We start from the raw sequence: 22,500 nt of genomic DNA, 5'->3' as shown, positions 1-22,500 counted from the left end.
ATGACTGAAAATTTTGGATCAGACATTTATAAATAGGATAAAAGTATGAAATGAAAGAGCTTTACAAATGATGCTTAATAGGCTGAATAGTTGAAAGCTTCACATTTGCCGCTTTGAATTTTTCTAAGGCGTCCTTTCATTTTTTGCCATATTTCCAGCAAAGGTTTATGATATACGTTTTTTGATTTCTTGTTATTTTCCAATCTCAAATGCATTATTCTTTGAGCATTAAATGAAATGCAGAAAGATTTTTAATATGCTTTCCTGTGAATATTGAAAATTGGTTCTCAAAATGATAGACTGGTTAATGCATGCACTCAAGCTGTTGCACATGATCTTATTACTGCACTTATGCATGTACATGTATATAAATGTGCATATAAACGTGTATATTCATATATGCCTACTCATATTTACATATATGTGTACATGGCATATGCACAAAAAAAAAGAGAGAGAGAGAGAAAAAAAAAAATGAAAAGCATGTTGGCCTTTGGACACATTTCACTGCCTCATGGATGCTTTCAAGTGAAGGTGACATGCATGTACCAAAATGAATAGGGACATTTACACTACCAGAAACACTCTAATAGGACATAGAAGACATGTCTGTAACATATTGTATTATGATATTGACTTTTCCCTGACATATAAGACAAACATGAACAGAATGTTGAATGCCAGACATTTATGTTGTCTTTTGTGAGTGAGTGAGTGAGAGAGTGAGAGAGAGAGAGAGAGAGAGAGAGAGAGAGAGAGTGAGTGTGTGAGTGTGTGAGTGTGTGAGTGTGTGAGTGTGTGAGTGTGTGAGTGAGTGAGTGAGTGAGTGAGAGTGAGAGAGAGAGAGAGAGAGAGAGAGAGAGAGAGTGAGAGTGAGAGTTAGAGTGAGAGTTAGAGTGAGAGTTAGAGTGAGAGTTAGAGTGAGAGTTAGAGTGAGAGTTAGAGTGAGAGTTAGAGTGAGAGTTAGAGTGAGAGTTAGAGTGAGAGAGTTAGAGTGAGAGTTAGAGTGAGAGTGAGAGTGAGAGTGAGAGTGAGAGTGAGAGTGAGAGTGAGAGTGAGAGTGAGAGTGAGAGTGAGAGTTAGAGTTAGAGTTAGAGTTAGAGTTAGAGTTAGAGTTAGAGTTAGAGAGAGAGAGAGAGAGAGAGAGAGAGAGAAAGCGAGTGAGCGAGCGAGCACTCACATGTGCTTAAGTTCATAACTGTCATAATGTGTAATCCCTCTAGTGTATTCTTTTGGGATACAGAATAAATGGGAAAACTCCTTAAGAACAAGGAAAAGGTTTTTGAAGCTGCCAGTGAATTGCTCTTACCTAAAGCCCATCTCCATGCATAAGGGAATCTTTTATGTGTTCATGAAAGCTGATCTCAACAAGGAAACTAGTGTCGGTGAATGTAAAGTAGTTGTGAAATGAAGTTTGGATGTGAATTTTTAGTTACTCCTTGGCATAGTATTTTGTTTTCTCCTTGGCTAGTTTAAAGGCTCAGAAATAGCTGTTGTGACAAGAATATAAAGAAATGGGAAAGAGGAACTGAAGAAATAAAAGTAAATTTCTGTTACATATTTGATTTCATAAAAGATATCTTCTATTCTCAATATTTTCAGTGCAATTTCACCATGTGTGTTTCAAATTATTATAACACCCCAAGTATTGTTTTCCTTTGTAATTTTTATTAGACATGCAAACATCTTGAAAACACATTTATCATACACATATTTTTTTTTACAAAACACTTTGTTAAACACCTGGACCCAGACTGTGTGTTGTAGCACAGTAGACATAATCATAGCACATATCATACTGAAACATGATTGCTTCTGCCTTGTGAAAGATACACAATTGATTATAAAGCCACGTCCACACGGTCGAGCAGTGCCCGTCGGGCACGAAGGCTTTGCCCTTGTACGAGCAGTTTCAGCGGGCAAACCATCAAACTGTCCGTTCCCGGCGCCAATGGAGGGCAGTGGATCGAGGTCTTCCGTCACTGCCAAACGCACGAGGTAAGGTGCAGGCAGATCCACTGACTACCACGTTATTAGTACACCATGTCCACACCGAGTACTAGTGCATATTGGTCACGACAAGAATAGTGCGATCTTCTTTCGAACTATGGCGTGAACCAAGGTGATCGTACCGTAATGAACCACTCGCTCAAAACAACTGCTGGCGTCCGACTGCCCTCCAACCACCGCAGACAGCTGTGTGGACACCTACGCGGGCATAGTCTGCAGACTTTACCCTGCCAGGCACAGCTCGACCGTGTGGACGTGGCTTAAGGAAGGAGAAATTTGTGAGTCGTAAGGTGCACAAATTGTGATATTGCACTGTGTATGTAATCTTGAAATTGAATGCCAGTTAATTTATGAAAAAAAATTGCTATTTGAAATTTGTATCCACGCTCTCTGGTTATATAATTATATAATCATGTCAGCAGATCTCTAGGGCTAATTACAAAGAAAAGAAATCGGAAAATCAAGATTTGGTTTATTTGAAAATTAGGTGCTATTAGCATCACATTACAAACTATATAAGTTAATGCTTATAAATGGTTTTGATTACTATGCATCATCTTTGGTCTAATCCCACAACTTCTCACCAGATTTACTGATGGATTTTGTTCACCTAAAGCTCTAAAAGCATGTACATCCTCTTTTTCAGTTGTCTTTATGTTATTGTATTAATTTTATATGTTACCTGTTATGGAAAAGCCACCAAATGTCAATTGTAAATTCACTGTGTATCTAGATTTTGTTTGTTTGTTTGGAATGTTTGAAAATGCCACTTATTTTCTACATAAAAGCTTCAAGAAACAGGAAACTCTTTAGCATGTGATAGAGGGAGATGGAACAGAGCATCAATTAAATTCAAAGACATTTTTGTTGAGTGTATTCACTGATAAAACATCATACAAAGACATAAACCAAGTATTCTCATAGACAGAAAAATATAGTTGATGTTCCAGTTACATGAATACATTGTAACTAAATTCTATGTTTGAAGTTTATCAATAAATATTGGACAAAAAGTTATATTCTCTGTGATGATAAAGTGAGATATTGAAATAATCTCATTAAATTTAAGATATTGTTGTCAATAATTGTAATTTACTTCAAAGCCTCTTTCTTTTTCAGATAGGGGTAAGTTTGAAGTTTCTTCATCAGGATTAGTAAATATGCTAAGATTTTACACTTGGTAATCATAACGGTTTACTTTTCTTTTCACGTTGGAAGAAATTTCTTGATCTCTTTGACACTTACCACTTTATTCTATTAGATTACAAAGTCAAACTGGATTGCTCTGACCTTAAATATGCGAGCATTTACCTTGAGTAGTGGATTGCCCCTTTAATCTTATTCATTTATTTATCTTTTGATACTATGAGATGCAGGATTTTTGCTCATGTCTTGTTAAGCAAAAACTGTGAGTGATGTACAAAAAAAAATAGACACAGACAAAGAGACAAAGCAGGAAAATAAACTGATGTGGACAGATTTGTTTTTGACCAGCAGTATCAATAAAGGTGTTCATAGCTAGAGCCCTTAGATTTCAGTATTTCAGAAAGATGTGTTTGTCCATGCTGTAAATAAGATATTTGTGTAATGATAAGACACACCTACAGAATTAGAAGGCAGCTCTTTTGTGTAATCGTGTCATTTGTGATCTTTCAAGGGTTGTATGTGCAATTTAAGTGTACAGGCTTTGTTCCATACCATACTTATACTCAATTGGTGAAAAACATTCCTATTGGAAATGCAAATCTGCACCCTAATTACCTATAAAAGACAAGAACCCTCACTCTGCTTATACTAACAGTTCGAGATCAAGGACTGACAATAGTGTTGGGAAGATTGCCACACTAAAGACTGTGTTTATACTTCCCAGGCATGATTGAATGAATCATATTTTTTCTTTCACAAAGAAGAGTCAAGCTAACTCTACTTACAAATAGTCAGCCTATGACTCCAGTGTTAGTTTAGATTTGCATAACAAAGACTAAGCACTGCTAGATTCACAGTAGGTGCAGCATGCACAGTTGCACTCCAGTTATATTTCTCCAGGTAAGTTCAGTCCAGTACAACATTAAAGTGCATTTGGTGTCAGAAATAGCTTCCATCCATGTTTTATTGATTACTGTCATTCCCTGTAAGAAATGCTACAAAAGTTTTCAAGACAGTAGTTTATTACTCAGAAAACGTAGATTGTATACAACTAGGAGATGGCAATTTCCACTTAGGATTAGTTTGAGCTCAAGTGATATCTAAAGGGATGTGTACCTAGGGAAGTATTATGCCATCCTCATCAAAGCCAGACCCCAGTTGACGACTCAAAACATCCTTTGGTAAATCAACACTTTGGTGACTTAAGCCAGGTAAGCACAAAGCTACTTTAGTAGAAGTGATTGATATCAACTTGTTTGGTAATGTACTCTTTTGTTTATTTTGCTTTCAGATTTGCATTCTTGGCTTTGTATGCCTGATATTGCTTCCTTTAAACTGGGGCTTAGAATTGTGTAGAATATCAAAATAGTTATAAGTCTTCTTTTCTTTGTTTGTCTTTTGTTTAACCACTTAGAACATCCTTCTCTCTTTCCCTTTTCTGCTCATAAAAAAAAAAAAAAAATAGTGTGAGAAAACTAGCATGGACAGTAATCAGTATCAGTAATCATTACCATGTTTCAGTAGAACTTCTTTAAGATTCAATGACTTTGATGGAATATTACTTGAAAGAAAATGGTTATTTAACCCATTCGTGTCGGAGCATGGATTTGCTTAATGCCAAGCGCACGCAACCTCCCAGCAAGAGAGATTTCCCAGCGCAAAGCCGTGCTGCACCTCTCAGAGTGCTTTTCACCACCCAATTCTGCAGGGTGATAAGATGAGGTTTTGTTTTTATTCTGACAAGTCAAGAAAATTATGTATATACAAAAGCAACTGCAATGAGTGTATATGTATGAAACTATGTAAAACATGTAATTGGAGGTAGAGAGATCATGGCAGGAGCAAAATATTCCAATGACGTGATATCACGTCACCGTCACAAATTGGTTAAAATGCTAGTTATTTTATCTATATCATATGATTATTCATTTATACTCCATCATGATTAGGTGTACATTTCTTGGATGGCTTTTAAGAACAATATAGAGTAATATTCCACTCAGTCAAATAATCTGGAGTGCAAATATTGACTTCAATAAGTTGTTTATTTTGTTATTTTGCACTGTACCAGTAAGAGGTAAGTTTGTAAAACTTAAGGATTTTAAAGGATTTATTTATAACAATTATATCCTGTATTACCTCAGTCTTAAGTCTTAATAGTAAAGCTTTATACATTTCTTTGAGTGTTAAGGAAATATCTCCCAAAACAGAGTCTTCAGTCAGCGGCCACAACCTTGCTGGGTGGGGCCGAGAGGTTGCGCACTTCCCAGGCAGAGATGGGGAGACCTAACAGAAGTGTACCTGATTTTCACATTGAGCTCTTGAGGCTGCGGCAGAACTGGAGGTTGAAAAAGGTTGGCAGCACGATAATAGGAGACCTTTCATATCGTTCAGCTGGCTCGATGTTTAGACATGTAAGTGGTTGCTTAGTTTAGATCTTTGTTTTGACATATTATTATGCTTAAAATATTTTTATGACAAACATTTTAAAAACTGTAATCTTTAAGTAATGTGCTGCATATCAGCCCATTCTCAATCCTTGCATCAAAGCTAATGCATAAGAAACAAATGTTAACTAATAATTACTTGTTCTTCCTTGCCAGACGGGGATATTTGAAGTATCAAAAGCTGATGAAGTAGGAGGTCCAAGTACTGCAGTGGTGTCTGGAGGAGCATCTCCTGTGTCTCCAGTTGCCAATCGAAGCCATCAGTCTTCCCTTAGAGTCAACGTACCAACTGAACTGATGGGCTCTGCCTATATTTTTGTATGCATAAAAAAAGGTAAACCTATTTTATTTATTCTGATTATATTACAGATCATTATTTAGGTATTGAATGGAAATGAAATGCACTAGAATGTTAAAAAAAAAGGAGACAAGGTGACATGCTCAAGATTGTATGGTATTGCAGTGTAAATACCATAGAAGTCTTTCACATAAAGAAGTGTATTCAGCTTTATAGCAATTAAATATAATAAAGTCTTAACAGAGCAAAGAAAATTAGAATAGTATTTTGGATCTGAGTGTAGTGATTATAATGTTAGCAGTCTCTTACATTGTCTACATTTCTTAATTTATACTCTTATCAGGTATTCCCCCATTTGTGAATGTATAGTAATGGAACAGATATTTTTTATAATTCATTGGGTATGTTTTAAACTCAGTGTGCCATTTCCCCAGGGCCTAAAGTTTACTTTGTGGGACAGCACTCTTGGTAACTCAACTGACATATCAAGTTTTCAGTGTAGGAGACTTTTTTTTTTTTTATAACACAGATCCTTTAGCCCTTTAGCCCTTACATGCTATTTATTCTTTCAAATGCTATTTAGCATCACTTTGGTAAATATGAGCTATAGACTCCTATTTCATACTGTAAGTCCAGAAAATATTAGCAAATGAATCTTAACCCATTCCCGCTGGCTAGATAACAAGTGTGTGTAGTTACTAAGCAAGAGAGCTCTCCTGGCATGGTGCCGTGCTGTGCCACTGTGAGCACTGTTTACCCGCCTGCTTGAATGGGATGATAATAGGAGGCTTTTGTATTTCTTTACATTATTTTCATAAGTGAATAAAAAAATGTGTCCTTACAAATGGAACTCCTATGATTATGAACGTGTAGCAATGTAAAACGTATGTTTTGAGGGAGAGACCATGACATGATAGGCTGTCATCTGGTGGGAGAGAAATATTCCTATGTAATGTCACTAGGCATGAATGGATTAAGGATACCCAGCCCAGGCCAAACATCTTAAGATGTGGTCTGTTTCGGAAGGGTGAACGAATCTATTAAACATAAATATGTAACCATAGTTTTCATTGTTACTTTATAATCTATATTGTATAACAATTTTTTCTCCCAACAGATGAAGAAGACATATGCTCTGCACAGTTAAGCAGTAGTGATTTTGTGTCTGTAGACACTCCATGGCAACAGAAGCTAGAAAAGGCACAGAATGTCTTATTCTGTAAAGAACTCTTCAGTCAGCTAGCAAGAGAAGCAGTCAAACTAACACCATCAATACCTCATCTTGTAGTTGGTAATCAGATTACAGCAACTATCTTCCCAGGAATCCACCTGTTAGTGGGTCTTTGTCACTCAGATGGAAAAAAGTGAGTTTTTCTTGTCAGTATATTTGCATGATTGTTGTTAGCCAATATTTTAAATAATTCAAACTTATTTGAAATATACATAAGGGTACTAATTCTTTGATTTATTTTTTCAGTAATGTAAAAAATAAAACAAATGCTGCACAGGGGCAGAATATGCCAAACACAGGTACTGGCTCTATAGCAAGTGGAACCACTGGTGTGGGAGTTGGTGCTGGACTGGGACCATCCAAATACAAACATGAGCATGATCTAGAGCACTCACTACATCAGCTGCTTCATCGTGTTTACCATAACAGTTTCCAACATCCTCTACCACATCCTGTTTATGCTCCAATGGGCATGTCAAAACGTAGAAGACTAGCAGGACCTGAAGGAATGGATAGGAACCAGGTATATACATTATATGTTGCAGTTTTCTTTTCTTCCTCTCTTTTTTTCAATTACCTTTTTGGACTATTTTGACATGAGATTTTATTTGCTTTTCAACAAATTCATAAAGTAATAAAGATATTTTCCAATTGCAGATGACTCAGATGACAAAGGAGAAGACCTTGCTAGAACAGATAATAAGACAAGTACAACACAACTTCCTGAGACTGAGGACTATGTATGTTATTGACCAGCTGGCAGCAGAATTCAAGGATCCTCTTATTGTGTCCCACTGGAACTCATTCAATTCACCCACCCAGTCTTCTGTGAAGATCAACATCTTGTCACAGGGATATGATTCTGTGGTCCGAACAAAATTAGTGTTTCACATTTATGAAAGAACACTGAAATGCATTTGTAGGGATGGTAAGATCATGACCATGTCCTTTGAACCTCAAGAGCTAAGAAATCTTGTCCTATGCCAGATTTCTCAACACAATATGGCCGCCGTACAAGGTTTGGCAAAATACACTGGATGGACAGTATTATCATCTGAACAGAATATTGGCACAGGAGCCATTGAACCTTTAGGCAATGCATCTACAGTGATGTTAGCCTCTCCTTCTGGCAATAAGGTGATAGGAGTCCACTCTGGACCACACCAACGTGTATCTGTTTTTGTGTCATCATCTCCACGGCCAGACTTCTACCCTTCAACTGTAGTGATGGAGCAAAGATGGGAGCACTTAGGAGCCAATTGGCAAGAAGTCCGATATGATCGCATGGAGGGCCGCAACTTTCTCAACAAGATGGAGCTACTTATGGCAGCTCTAACTGCCTGAGAGTAACTGTAGGTGTAGATTAGCGAACATTATTAATATTTTCTTCTCATCACAAGGGAAGAGGAATAAAATTATTTCTTATATAAGATCTCATTATCCCTATTATGTAGTGTTTAGGGTGCATTTAATAATGGGAACAATGAACAGCTATTTGAGAGGACGAAGAAAAAATATAACTCAGACTTTGCAGGATAATTTAAGCAGATAGCATACTATATAAGTTATTGACTACATTATATCAGCATATCCATTTAGATACATTACTATAAGTAAAGTTCCAGTATCTAAAGGAGATTTGTTGATAACCATTGTATCTGGATAATTACCAATATTGATAATTCTATATCTATTAAACTAAGATATACAAATAATATAGAAAGAATAAAATAAAAGTTTCCCAAGATTATTTTATTCTAAAAACCGAAGACTACAAGACAAAAAAAAAAAAACCCTTCTGTGTTGATAATATATTATATATATATATATATATATATATATACATATGCATTCTATAAAACAGAATGCAAAATATTTTTTCTCTTATGCAAACAACAGGTTAAAGAGGAGAACAGAAATTGGGCCTCTTGAGAATAATGGTGCATTGGTAACTGATTCAAAGGAAATGGCTGAATTACTCAAATTGCAATATGAAGAAGTCTATAGCGTCCCAAGAACAGAAAAATTAATATCAGACCCACAGCAACATTTTAGTATTATTAGTAACAAAGATGAGTGTCTCACTGACTTCATATTCGAAGAAAAAGATATTCTTGAAGCAGTAAGTGAAATACCAACAAACTCAGCAGCTGGGCCAGATGAAATCCCAGCAATCTTTTTAAAAAACTGCAAAGAAACCATAGCAAAGCCACTGGTAACTTTGTGGAGGAAATCTTTGGACATGGGGACTATCCCCAGCTTACTGAAAGAGGGTACTATAATTCCAATATATAAAGGTGGAAACAAAGGTCAGGCCAAAAATTATAGACCAGTAGCACTAACATCTCATATAATAAAAATATTTGAAAGGGTAGTGAGGAAAAAAATTGTTCAGTTTTTAGAAAAAGAAAACAAGATAAACCCAGGGCAACATGGATTCAGAAGTGGTAGATCTTGTTTATCACAGGTCCTGACACACTTCGAACACATACTAAGGGACCTAACTGAAAATAGAGAAGTTGACGTAATATATCTAGACTTTGCAAAAGCTTTTGACAAAGTAGATCACGGCATCCTGCTACATAAGATTAAAGACCTTGGAATCGGCGGGAAAGTTGGAAGATGGATTTACAACTTCCTAATAAATCGTAAACAAAAAGTACAAATTAATGGGCTTTACTCAAATGAAACGATTATTATGAGTGGAGTGCCACAAGGGTCCGTTCTTGGGCCCTTGTTATTCCTTATTATGATTGGTGACATTGATAATGGTGTGAAACACTCAAGAGTAACATCATTTGCAGATGATACAAGAATAAGTACACCCTTAGATATACAAGATAATGAAAACAAACTTAACGAGGATCTACATACCATCTGTAAGTGGGCATATGACAATAATATGAAATTCAATGCAGATAAATTTGAAATCATAAGATATAGTCCAATTGGAAATTTAAGAGCAAGATCATATTTTGTCGAAGATGTGAAGATTGAGGAGAAAAAAGTAGTAAAAGATCTAGGACTCTATATGAGTAATGACATGAGTTTCAGTCACCATATAGAGCAGATTGTCAATATACACATGTATATATAAACACACACACACACACACACACACACACACACACACACACACACACACATATATATATATGTATCAATAAATATATATATACATATATATATATATATATATATATATATATATATATATATATATATGTAATATATATATATACATATATATGTATATATATGTATAATATATATATATATATATATATATTATATATATATATATATATATATATATAAATGATAGAAATGGATTTAGATATATTTTATTTGAGATTTATACATACAAAATTACATAGTATACCAGAAAGGATAAGAGCAAGAAAGAATGTTTTTGGCATATGAAAATGCAGTAAAATCACGTAAATAATCAAAAGTACGCATATCTATGTTGAGCACAACAACATTTTTGTTCTCAGACGGTATATAAACAAAGTCGCACGTGTTTCTTTTCCTTATGTCCGATTCGCATAATGAGAAGAATTATTACAATAAAAGATAAAATAACCTTAAAACAAGATAATCAGAAACAGTTTTTCAATGAAGATGTACTTATTGGATTCAAAATATATCATGGATATGATAATAAATACTTTGATAAATGAGTTATATTGATTAAAGATCGAATAAATGAGGCCTCTTTATGGATCTCTAATGTAAACATTGACACCGCGACTGCTCCTAGTGCTTTCCCTGAAGATTCCCTACATTGTCATATACTAAAGCATATTTCTCTCTGCTTGACACCATGCCTGTTGGTCCAGATGGATTTCGTGTCCCAAATGCAAATGAAGGTGACTCGAAAAATAAACTGGAGTGGGTAAGTAAACGATTGATTACTAAAACATTTATTGTTATAACTTCATAACACTCTCTTTTGCATTAATGAAAGACGAATTGTACAAGTTTCAACCGCACATGGAAAGTTCAGGATGGTGCACACCATATGCATTGTACACTGCTTCATTTAGCTGTCATTAGAACGAATTTGATATGTAATTCTGCCCCAAATCATAAGCTTCTGAGTTCGTAATCTCCCCCTCCAAAAACCAGCAAATGCAGTATTTCTTTCTTATGACAATGACACCCAATTGAAAGTTAAAATTGACTGTAAAATGTAAAAAATCTGCATGTATAATGTGATTATGCCTTAAACTGAAATAGCATTTGACCTGTTAAAATGAAACCTTCATAGTTTTACAATTGGAATTGCAATTTAGCATTACCAAGGGTTTGCCATCCACATTAACTCAGTCATACTGATTTCTGTTCATTGTTAAAATTCAGTATGCCAATTATTTAGTTATTAAATACTTGTACACCTAAATATGCCAGTGACATTCATGTCAAGGTATATTTATGCTGATGTATAAAATTTTTTGAAAGAGCTGTTGGCCAAAGGTCTTTGGTGAAAAGAGCCTCAATTCCAGACTGGCTCCACATCCAACTGGCTTGGAGATTAGGGATCCCATAGAAAATTGGGGGTTTTGGGTAGGGGGAGCCACTAATCATATGAAATGTAGTATATATCTGGTAACTGTAAAATAGTAATGCAGATGATGTAGTTACTTTACAGTTTACTTACCTGCATGCTATGCAGTCTTCATAGTGTCACCATGACACAAAGCAATTTTTGGCTAGAATTTTGCAAGCGCTGATTTGGGGGCACTTTTAGTCTTCAAAAACCTAACCTAGTGACCTAACTTAGCCTTACCTAACTTATTACCCACCTTTTTTCAGAATTCATCATGCTACTTATCTTTTATTTTATCAAGTATGCATAGCATTTGGCCTAGTTCCTTATTTATTGATAAACCTTTTGAGTACATTGAGAGAGAAAGATAATTTTTGGTCAATGGCTCAAAATGTAAGACATTTAGAGCAAAAAAATTAGGGTACGAGACTACCCTAAACTCAATGTTTCCAAACACTTTGAGCCCAAGAACAAGTCTTTACGGCTTTCTGAAGCAGCAATACAGTATTTGCATCTATGGCCTATGCCCTAAAACAGTTTTTAGCTGATATGTCTAAAAGTAAACTATTCAGAGCAAAAAGTCAATACATGAGACCATCACAGGCTGATTTACAGCATGTGCATAAAGAAAACTAGGCACCCTAGCTTTGGTGCGACAGCACATGCCCATTGCCTTTTTAATCCAATATCGCCGGGCGCTGGCCACAGACGGCGATTATGTAATATGATAGCGCGGGTGCCGTCATACGCCGTCGATGATATAATTGATTTAGGCCTATGCGTTCGAGAGCCCCGGCATTGAAGCCATAAAAGACGAAACAGCCCGGCGGGAATGGGTTAAAAATATTATGCCCCTAGTCTTGTTTAAAATGGTCATAATGACCATAAGCCATTGATAAATGGAGGGGACATAAAAAATTCAGGAAATATTTTCCCAGCTCTTGCTCCTTAATTCTACTTGCTCTCACATGTTATGCCTTTTTTTTGTGCATGAATATATATTGAGGTATATCTTATGATTGTATCATGTAGTCATCCATGTTTATGCAAGTTTAAAAGGAACTCATCAAATTTGCAAATTAAATGTTTTTTGGAGATCTGAGATTTCATCTGAAGTCTGTCCATTAGACCATGGTTCATCTTTATAATTTTGTAAAACATTTACAAAGTTATTCATATATTACTCATTTTATACTGAGAATATAATTTTGATGTTAGATCAGTACATCCGTTCATATGTATGTATTATATATAGTTAGAAAATCTTTTTTTCATTTAAGCTTGTTATCATTTATCCTTTTTCTTTTCATAAGTTAGCAAACCCAGTAATTAAATTTTCTTATAACTTATTATCCCATGACATATTGTTTCATCAATATATGTTTTAAGTGCACCAAAATAATCTTAGTGGCTTTATTGCTACGCCAGTGGGTCTTTGTCTCTGTGCGAAACATGTGTTACTAATAAAATGATGTAAGCTGGACAAACATGACGCAGTGTCTGGGCAAGGAGGAACGAGGCCAGGACAGACACAGTTAGCTGCTGCCCCTCGGAAGACCTTGCGTATGCCCCTTGTGACCTGATATACTTTGTTGCCCTGTTATAAGCTGTATTGTGCAGTGTGATGTGCTGGTTTCCCCCCCTGTATTGTGCCTATAGAAAGTGTACGGGTAAAGAACTAGTGTAAATAAAGGAAAGACTGTTATTGTGTGTTTATTTCGTGCCCTGCCTTGCCACGTGGTGTGGCCCCTCGTGGTATTCTGGGACGCTGTGGTGTTCGGTGCCTCTTGGAGCTGTTCTGTGTTCATGACCCTGTGTTTAACACGCCGTCTGCCTAGCCTGCCTCGCGTTGGTGGCAGATAGACGAGGCGGCCAGCGTAACATTGGTGACAGGAGTGGGATTTGTGATAATTGAACAGAGAGATGTGCTGATCCATCATGTCGTCCAAAGATGGCAGCCATGAGGGAGAGGAGGCAGGCGTGAGTGAGGTGAAGCCGAGCCAGATGAACCTGATCACTGCCATGCTGGCCGGTATGAGGGAGGAAATGGCACAAAGGGCTCGTGAGCAGGAACAGAGGGCAGAAGGGCAGGCAAGGAAGGCAGAGGAACAGTTCTGCCATCTTGTTGATGTGCTACAGGGCAATCTCGCATCTGTGAAGATGGAAACGCAGCAGTACACCGACAAAGCCTGCAACAGCGTGAAGAGTGAACTGCAGGAGGAGGTGCAGACTCTGAAAGGCGAGGTTCAGGGCCTGAGGGAGGAGGTGAAAGCAGAAAAGCGGCGTCACGAGGTAGCAACGTCACACGCGGAGAAGGCAGACGAGGTTCTGGCAACAGATGTCAGAGTGTCAGATTTACTGGGGTCTGCCTGGGGTCCGTGGCAGGGAACCACTGGGCCTCGCAGCGTCGTGTCGGAGCCGGTGGCCGCTGCAGGAGGCTGGGGACCCATCGGAACTGCTCCCTTCGGTACAGGTGGCGGCAAACTCGGACCCGGTCAACCCGCCTCGTTGCCTCCCTCACCCCCTCCCTCCCCTCCGGGCGTGTTAGTTCACGGCACGCGTTCTCCACCCCGCAGCCCCTCGGCCTCCAGACATTCTGTGAGGCGTAAGCCAGCTGAGTACGACGGGAAGGTGGCCTGGGAGGCATATGTTGCCCAATTTGAAATGCTGGCATCTGCCCAGGGCTGGAGCCAGGAAGAGAAGGCACTGCAGCTGGTAACAGCGCTAAGGGGCCCCGCGGTGGAAGTGTTGGGGCGTCTGCCGCCATCCCAACATGCCTTTTACACCAGCGTGGCGGAGGCTTTGAAACAATGTTTCGGGCATCACCACCAGGCCGAGGTATAGCGGGCCCGCTTGAAGAAGTGGACTCGTGAGCGTGGCGAGACGCTGTCCCATCTGGCGCTGGACGTGGAGGCACTGGTAAGGAGGTCGTACCCTGCGGCTGCGGAAGAGATGATCGTGGTACTGGCCCGCGATTTCTTTGTTGACGCTTTGCAGGACCAGCAGCTGCAAATCTACGTCAAGCAGGCACACCCTGAGGACCTGCAGGTGGCACTGGCGAGGGCCTTGGAGTTCAAGGCCTTCCTAAAGGGAACCAGTGGCCTAGAGCCAGCCGCCCAGAACCGCCGTGATCTCTGGGGCCGGAAAGTGAAAATGAAGGCAGTGTCGAGGAGGGTGATCCCGTACAGATTCCACGGCTCGTGTTGGGGCTGTGGCGAAGAAGGGCACAGACGCAGTGCCTGTCCTAAGGCTAAAGAAGTGGTACTTGCGGAAAACTCGGACAGGCTGGAGAAGGGGGCCGAAAACCAGCCGTCTTCGGTTCCCGGGCCCCGTAAGCTGCCGTCGACAAACAGCAATGCAGTAGATGGGAACCCATGCTGCCTGACAGTGGACACCATGGCAGAGAAGACCTAGTATGGCCTGATATGTTGGCCACTACGTGACTTCCAGACGCACCACAGAGATTGTGTGGTGTCACGGGGCATTGTGTGCAGCTCAAGGGGGCAAGTGGAGGCTCGTGTTGGCGTGGGCAGCGCGGTGCAGCAGCTGCTGATGTGTCGCCGATTGGACGAGCCATGCTTGCTGGGCCTTGACTACCTGACACAGAGTAAGGCGTGTGTCGACCTTGGACAGAAGCTGGTGAGGATGCACGGTGATGATGTGTCCTTGCTTCCAAAGGTTGGCTGTGCAGAGGTAGTTACGGCTGAGCAACTGCACCTTGCCCCCAGGACAGAGTCTAGGATCCAGTATCAACTGTCGAGAGAGATGCATGGAGTGGAAAGCATGATGGAGCCCATTGAAAACCTGCAGCTGGCTGACGGAATAGCAGTCGGGGTGGAGTCTTGTTGGAGCCAAGGATGAGGACGTGACAGATGCTGACCAAGATGAGGACGAGCATTTGGACAGTGAGGGCGATGCGACAGAACTGCTGCCTACACCACTGCGGCAACCCCGGCGAGAACGAAGAAAGCCGGGTTGGATGAAAGATTTTTGTGTTATTTCTGAGAACTAATTTACCATTATGTTTTCTTTTGTTTTGAAAGAATTTTGTTTGTTTCTGAGGAATTATTTTCTTTATGTTTTCTGTTGTTTATTTCATGTTTAGGCATGTCAGAGCAGACGGGTTGTCTGCTTGATAGGGGGGGATAGTGCTACGCCAGTGGGTCTTTGTCTCTGTGCGAAACATGTGTTACTAATAAAATGATGTAAGCTGGACAAACATGACGCAGTGTCTGGGCAAGAGGTGCGGGAGGAACGAGGCCAGGACAGACACAGTTAGCTGCTGCCCCTGGGAAGACCTTGCGTGTGCCCCTTGTGACCTGATATACTTTGTTGCCCTGTTATAAGCTGTATTATGCAGTGTGATGTGCTGGTTTCCCCCCCTGTATTGTGCCTATAGAAAGTGTACGGGTAAAGAACTAGTGTAAATAAAGGAAAGACTGTTATTGTGTGTTTATTTCGTGCCCTGCCTTGCCACGTGGTGTGGCCCCTCGTGGTGTTCTGGGACGCTGTGGTGTTCGGTGCCTCTTGGAGCTGTTCTGTGTTCACAACCCTGTGTTTAACACGCCGTCTGCCTAGCCTGCCTCGTGTTGGTGGCATTTAGACGAGGCGGCCAGCGTAACATTATTATTTTGCCATTTTTGCCTTTTTTTTCTATTTTATCATCATTTCAACTTTTGTTTTTCTCTCTTATATATATTATTTTCCCAGTAATTATTTATATATTTACTTGCATTACAGCTGGTTGGTCCAGGTCAAGATGAGTATTGTCGTACTTTTGTGATTAATGAAGAAGACCACACCTTAGGAAATGCACTCAAACACATCATCATCCAAAAGTAAGAATGCCAAGTCTTTCAGTGTGTTGTTTGTTTCCTTCTTTGAGTTATTGAGAATACCCAATTGTTAAATAAGCAATTGTTTGATGTGTACTTTTTACTTTACAGTCCAGCTGTCTCATTCTGTGGATATACAGTTCCCCATCCAATGGAACGCAAAATACATGTTCGTATACAAACAAACAAGGTTCCAGCTGTCCAAGTACTTCGACAAGCACTAAAGGAGTTGAAACAACAGAATGAATGTATCAGTCAGATGATTAAGGTAGGTATGCAAGGAGGTGCATGAGAAATGTCAGTAATTTTTTGGCAAATAAATTTAAAAACTTGTCTACTTTGTTGGAAAATAGAGATCAGCTTTTCACCTGCACCCTCCTTTTAAATCTTTTTGAGAACTCATTTATTTATCATTGTTGAAAAATTGTCTTCTTTAGTATACACAAAATTAATATATTTAGTGCTATTTTATTCATGTTTTTTATATTTAACCATTTGTCTAATTTGTTTCTTGAGCAGACAATCCTAGAATATAAAATACCCCAAAACAAGAACTTTGTAATTTTTTTTTCTTTCCCGTAAGTGTAAATCACAAGGTGTAAAAAAGAAAAAAGGAAAAAAATTTAGAAATTGATCATATATTACTCAAAGGGTAGCACATTTTAAAACATAATTATGTAGAGTATCTATAATTATGTTCATCGTCTTTTTCTCCACAGGATGAAGTGAAAAGATATCAGGAGGCTAATCCAGAGGAAGAAAGCATGGAATGATAGTATAATATGTAATAATTAAGAAAAGTTGTATGTGAAATGCAGTGCTTAGGTCCCTCTGAAATAAAAATACTTATGTAACTTGAATTTTAATTAATACACCTTCTCTATATATATCTAGTGTACTAGTTATATCTAGTGAGATAAAAGTATTGGCCACCACTCATGAAAAATGAAGTTTTCTGGGCATTGTCTGTAATTTAGTTGTTTTCCCGCTGTGTGGGGCCATGCTGAACCTCTCTGAGCATTTTTCACCCATCCTATTCTTATGGTTTTCATGAATGCGTCTACAATGGAAAGGCACGTAAAATATTGCCATGTTCAGAGGAACTATTTCAGTCAAAAAACATGTTACAGCAATGTTTTTCTAGTGTTATTTCATTGAACTTTGCCTATATTCTTCACTTCAGTGAAAATACCAGTGGAAAGTGGAAGTAATCTCTTAGTGGGGCATCAAAAAACATGTTTTATACTTCTTTTTTTCCCCAAAAAAACAAAAAAAGAACAATATAAATAATCATACATGTACATATGAGTATGTACATGTACCTTGTGACGTGATGTGATGTGATATCACTGGTAATATACAAATTAGAAGTAGTATTACATTAGTGATTTTTTACTTGATTTTATTTCTTGGCCAATCACATTTGATTTTACAACAGTTTTTCGACTCGGATCTTTTTATTCAACTGATCAAGAAGCAGTAATTACCACGTCACATCAATATTACGTAGTTTTCTGTGACATATTCTTTTTTTCATTATATCTCATTTTATGACATTCAAACACCTAAACAAAAGTAACAGTGTCTAAGAAATTATGAATAATTATTATATTTGAAAACAATCTAGTGAACTATTGCTGACATTTCAGCACATCACAACAGGTGGATATGATCATCTAAAATGTTGAGTCTGCAATAATACCATTACATCAATTTCTTTTATTAATGTCTACTATTTGTCAATTTTATAGACAAGAAACATTTTAAAGGTAAATTAAAGCTACACTCAAGTTCATTTGTATTTGAAAACAGTATTTATATACATAGCTACTAGAAAATTGTGAAGTAATTTCCACATGTAAGTGAGAAACATTTTTACATAATATTACCAGTCACCTGTTAAGATTTGTACAAAATAGACAGTCATGATATTGTGATGTTCATGCTGCTAGATTATGACAATAGCAGATTAAGAAGCCTGAATGTCCTGAAGATCTTCCTGACCATGAGCATAAACACATAATGTAGATGGTAGGGGGCAACCCTGAGCATGATTACTGTGAAACCAACACTGTTTGGTCTTTATTCGATTCTTTGGTACTTTTCCCATCAATGCTGGTGAAGGAACCTGAAAGTCATACAAAAACAAATATTAAAAATCATGCCTTTTTCATATATATATATTTTTTTCTCTCTTTTTCTTCTTTTTTTAAGGATAATCAATATGGTTTTTCTTTCTGATGCAATAATGCTGACCAGACGAATCTCATCTTCTGTACTTACCTGTAAACTAACTTCTCCCTTTAAAGTGGAGAATATATGCTTATGGTTCCTCAGGAAAGTCTGAAGTCCTCCACACTCATTTTTCAAAGCAGATAATTGTGTAGATATTCTTTTTGCCAAGTCACCTAAGACAATGCTGCCTCCTCTGTCCCACATCAGGATATTGCTTTCACTGGAGCTAACCTAGGAAAAGAAAAGAAAAGAAAAAAAAAAAGAAGATTTTTTAATTTCTATCTTTTTCTTGTTACTAAAATGAAAAATCTATCACCGTGCAGAAAAAGATAGCATGTTCCTAGACACTTAAAACAAAATCAGTATACAATTATTACAGACAAAGAAACATGTTTATTTTATTTACCTCAACCAGATGCTTTTTTTCCATAAGTATTGCTACAACTGTTGATATAAGATCTTCTTTCACAGTCTGGTCCAGTTTTGTACAGTTACGGACAGGCTGCACAGCTTCTCTTGCCTTGAAATTATTTGACCACAGTTCACTTTCTGAATTTTCCCCTTGCAAAATAGTGTCAAGCTTTCCATTTGAACCTTGATTAATTAAACCGTTTGCATTAGCTTCATTTCTAATTCTGATAAATTCCTCTATAGTCTTAAAAATTCTAGGCATCTCACTTTCCGTGTAAGTTCTCTCCTGACCAATAAGACATACTCTTTTTGTTGATGGAATGCGCAATTTGTCTTGCCATATCTCAAAACCACATACATCTCCTATTACCTTTACATAATCCAAATATTCTGAGTACTGGCTCTTGTTTGCAGTTTTCCTTCTATATTTACAATCAAAATCATGGGCACAGCAAGGAATAACAAAGAAACGAGTTGTAAATTTTGATTTGGCAGCAATGACAGGTAGCCATGGGGTTAGCTCATCAGAGTGGTTGCCAATAAGCCAATCAAATTCTGGGAACAGATTCTTGTCTGATGGCTCCACAATTCCTTCCTGGAATAAGATAAAATTTCTCATTATTTTTCTATGTATGCTATTGCTCTTTACAAAATCTATATCAATATATAACAAAGGACTATAAGGATAAGAGACTGAATATGAATATGAATATAAATATAAATATATATATATATATATACCTATATACATATATATGTATACAAATATATATATATATATATATATATACCTATATACATATATTATATGTATAAAAATTTGACACTGGGATATCAATAAACTTTTTTAACCGCAGAATGAAACTAATCTAAACTATCAGTATCGATACATTAATTCAAGATTTACAAAAACCTGCCTCAACAAGTGGTTGTCCATATTTTATCTTGAGTTTCTGATATAAATTATTGTATTCTTGTACATCTACAAGCTTTAGGGATCCTCTGTCTTCCACATTTCCATCTTCCTGAACCTCTGAAGCCCATTTTGCTAATTTTGGGAGAACATTTTGTTGCAGCCACATGATGTTTGGGTCACTATCCCCGATCTCCTCTTCAGTACCTGATTACAAGTAAATAACCAGGCAATACATGATCAGCTATATAGATACATAGATACTGTAATTAAATACATACATACACTTTTGTATATAATTAAAGTATCATTTCTGTAAATAAGAAAAGTAAACAGCTAATACTGATAACAAATTCTGGATGTCGAATTTTGTCTTCAGATAACAAACATAATGCAGTAAAACATACATTACTGTTACACAATGTCACACAAAATATTATTAAAAACAATATCAATGGACATGAAAATTGGGAAAATAATGAAAAAGTGATTACATGTATTGGAACTTGAAAATAATGTCATATCTACAAACTGCAAATTCCTTTACCTTTAATTGCAGTTAATGAGATTTCATTGTTTGTAAAGAGGAAGGAGTAATGAATACGAGGGCTAATGCTCTGCGTGCCTCCTGTTTTCTCTGGGAAGAAGTTAACCTGGAGCATCTCACCATCTGAGAGTAGCATACAAAAAAATATTACTACAGAATATGTATCCATGCACAATCCTTACCAATATCCCATAGGAAGCTTGAAAATGATTGCAATATTTTCAAGTACCATTATGTAGATTTTGACCTATAAATTCCAAAATACAACTAACTTTCGTGTAGATTAAATTAAGAGTAGGAAAAAGACGTTTTGTGCATTTCTGCAGCAGATCACAAGATGGCACATCCTTTAGGGGTTAGGGCAGGTTAATTAGGAGTATGCAAACTATTAGATCATAGCATAAATGGATGATCAGAATTATTACATCTGCTGCTAAAATGTAATTCAATTTATTGAGAATTGAAGTATCTATGATTAAACAATATTATATTTTTTACACATGAATAACAATTTCTTACTCTTTTACATAAAAATCAAAGCCTGCTAATAATATTCACATATAAATCACATACTTCCATAAATGTATATTTGCATTACTTTTACAGCATTCATACCTATAACTACAACTTCAAGGAGGCAAGAATATCTCTTGAATTGTCGAGGAAGAACTTTCCTAATTATGGCCACCTTCAGGTCCTTCACTTCTGCCAGCTTCTGCCAAGGAATGCTTCTATTTCCTACAGTAGCTTCTGAAACATTCGACAGGTGTTCCTTGCCTTTGTCCTCCCCAGCACAGCCACTAACTTCTTCCTCACATTCTACTAAATTGTCTGCAGCTGATGTAAATCCTTCTTTGATTAATATCCTTTTCAATGTTTGTACCTGTTCTTTCCAGTCTAGAGACTCTGAGTCATTATCTACTTGTTTTTCTTCACCATTATGGTCACGGGCATTGACTTGGTCTCTTTGCCTGACTTTCATGACATTGTTCATGTGTGCAATGAGAGAACTGCGGCTATATTCATCATGGCATACACCAATCCATAAATTTGCAATACCACAAAGTCTACGATTTACGATGTGTGGTTTCTCAGTGTAAATTCGTACTGCTCCCCAAAACTGGTTGGAATTGGCTTCAACTGGTAAATTATGTACTATCTTGTCCATGGTGATCTGTTATAAAAAAATATATATTTGTAGGAAAAGAATGAGAAAAAGGAAAGAGAAAACATCCTTCAGTGTGATCTGAACTACATATTGATTATATAGTTTCCTTACATTCACTATATCTTAAATTGTTATTTCTAGAAAGTCATTTTGTGTTTTTAAAATGATTATATTTATTTCATTATATCACTCATATAATAAATAGTTACCTTCTGAATAATGACTCTTTCCTTGATTATCTACTTTTTCACTTTGGAGTACTGAAAATAGAAAAAAATATTTATTCTTACATCACTCTACACGTTATGTAATAAATAATTAGAGCCTGACTTAACTGAAAACATACAGACTATTTCAACTAAAGCCTGAGATTAATACTGTACTGATTACATATGTATTAATATTCAACCAGATTTACTGCCAATAAAAACACAATGATTAAGGTGGGATTAAAATTGTCATATCAGTGCCACAGACAGCAGAAATAATCTAATGCCTAACCTATATTTGCTATAACTGTAACAAACAGAAACTCCTACCTTCTCCACAATCCATTTGCCATCCTCCACTGCTCGCTCAATGATCTGACCTATTCGTTCAGGATCAATTTCATCTGAGTGCTGAGTGAAGCCCTGACATAAAAGACAATATATAAATTATATTTAAACAAGCTAGTTATCTTATGCAGGTATCATTAAACATATTTT

The 22,500-nt window shown here is 37.2% G+C and overlaps 3 protein-coding genes across 3 annotated transcripts in view; 2 read left to right on the top strand and 1 right to left on the bottom strand.

Moving 5' to 3' along the window:
• The window catches only part of MED17 (mediator complex subunit 17), a 9,722-nt gene extending 1,160 nt beyond the window's left edge, over nucleotides 1-8,562 (top strand). Inside the window, exons 3-7 of the mRNA XM_086552764.1 lie at nucleotides 5,367-5,570; nucleotides 5,760-5,937; nucleotides 7,019-7,265; nucleotides 7,379-7,655; nucleotides 7,790-8,562. Coding sequence (XP_086408890.1) covers nucleotides 5,367-5,570; nucleotides 5,760-5,937; nucleotides 7,019-7,265; nucleotides 7,379-7,655; nucleotides 7,790-8,476 — 1,593 coding nt within the window. The 3' untranslated portion in view covers nucleotides 8,477-8,562. The remainder of the gene's footprint in view (nucleotides 1-5,366; nucleotides 5,571-5,759; nucleotides 5,938-7,018; nucleotides 7,266-7,378; nucleotides 7,656-7,789) is intronic.
• Nucleotides 8,563-10,844: 2,282 nt separating this feature from the next.
• On the top strand, nucleotides 10,845-17,373 carry Polr1D (RNA polymerases I and III subunit AC2 l(2)37Cg). Its single transcript, XM_043001048.2, has 4 exons — nucleotides 10,845-11,030; nucleotides 16,425-16,522; nucleotides 16,631-16,787; nucleotides 17,239-17,373. The coding sequence occupies exons 1-4, from the start codon at nucleotides 10,959-10,961 to the stop codon at nucleotides 17,290-17,292; spliced, it is 381 nt and encodes a 126-aa protein (XP_042856982.1). The 5' UTR covers nucleotides 10,845-10,958; the 3' UTR covers nucleotides 17,293-17,373.
• A 932-nt stretch (nucleotides 17,374-18,305) lies between these two features.
• LOC122243446 (putative tRNA (uracil-O(2)-)-methyltransferase) overlaps nucleotides 18,306-22,500 on the bottom strand; it is a 6,150-nt gene continuing 1,955 nt past the window's right edge. Inside the window, 8 exon segments of the mRNA XM_086552763.1 lie at nucleotides 18,306-18,647; nucleotides 18,803-18,985; nucleotides 19,161-19,858; nucleotides 19,965-20,285; nucleotides 20,626-20,748; nucleotides 21,241-21,799; nucleotides 22,003-22,053; nucleotides 22,333-22,425. Of these exon segments, the coding sequence (XP_086408889.1) occupies nucleotides 18,489-18,647; nucleotides 18,803-18,985; nucleotides 19,161-19,858; nucleotides 19,965-20,285; nucleotides 20,626-20,748; nucleotides 21,241-21,793 (2,037 nt within the window). The 5' untranslated portion in view covers nucleotides 21,794-21,799; nucleotides 22,003-22,053; nucleotides 22,333-22,425 and the 3' untranslated portion in view covers nucleotides 18,306-18,488.

This window comes from Penaeus japonicus, unplaced genomic scaffold (assembly GCF_977035675.1).
Source record: "Penaeus japonicus unplaced genomic scaffold, GWHDUDI00000001_assembly GWHDUDI00000027, whole genome shotgun sequence".
NCBI classification, from domain to species: Eukaryota; Metazoa; Arthropoda; class Malacostraca; order Decapoda; family Penaeidae; genus Penaeus; species Penaeus japonicus.
The sequence above is the reverse complement of the archived record's forward strand: the minus strand, read 5'-3'. Positions and strand labels throughout refer to the sequence as shown.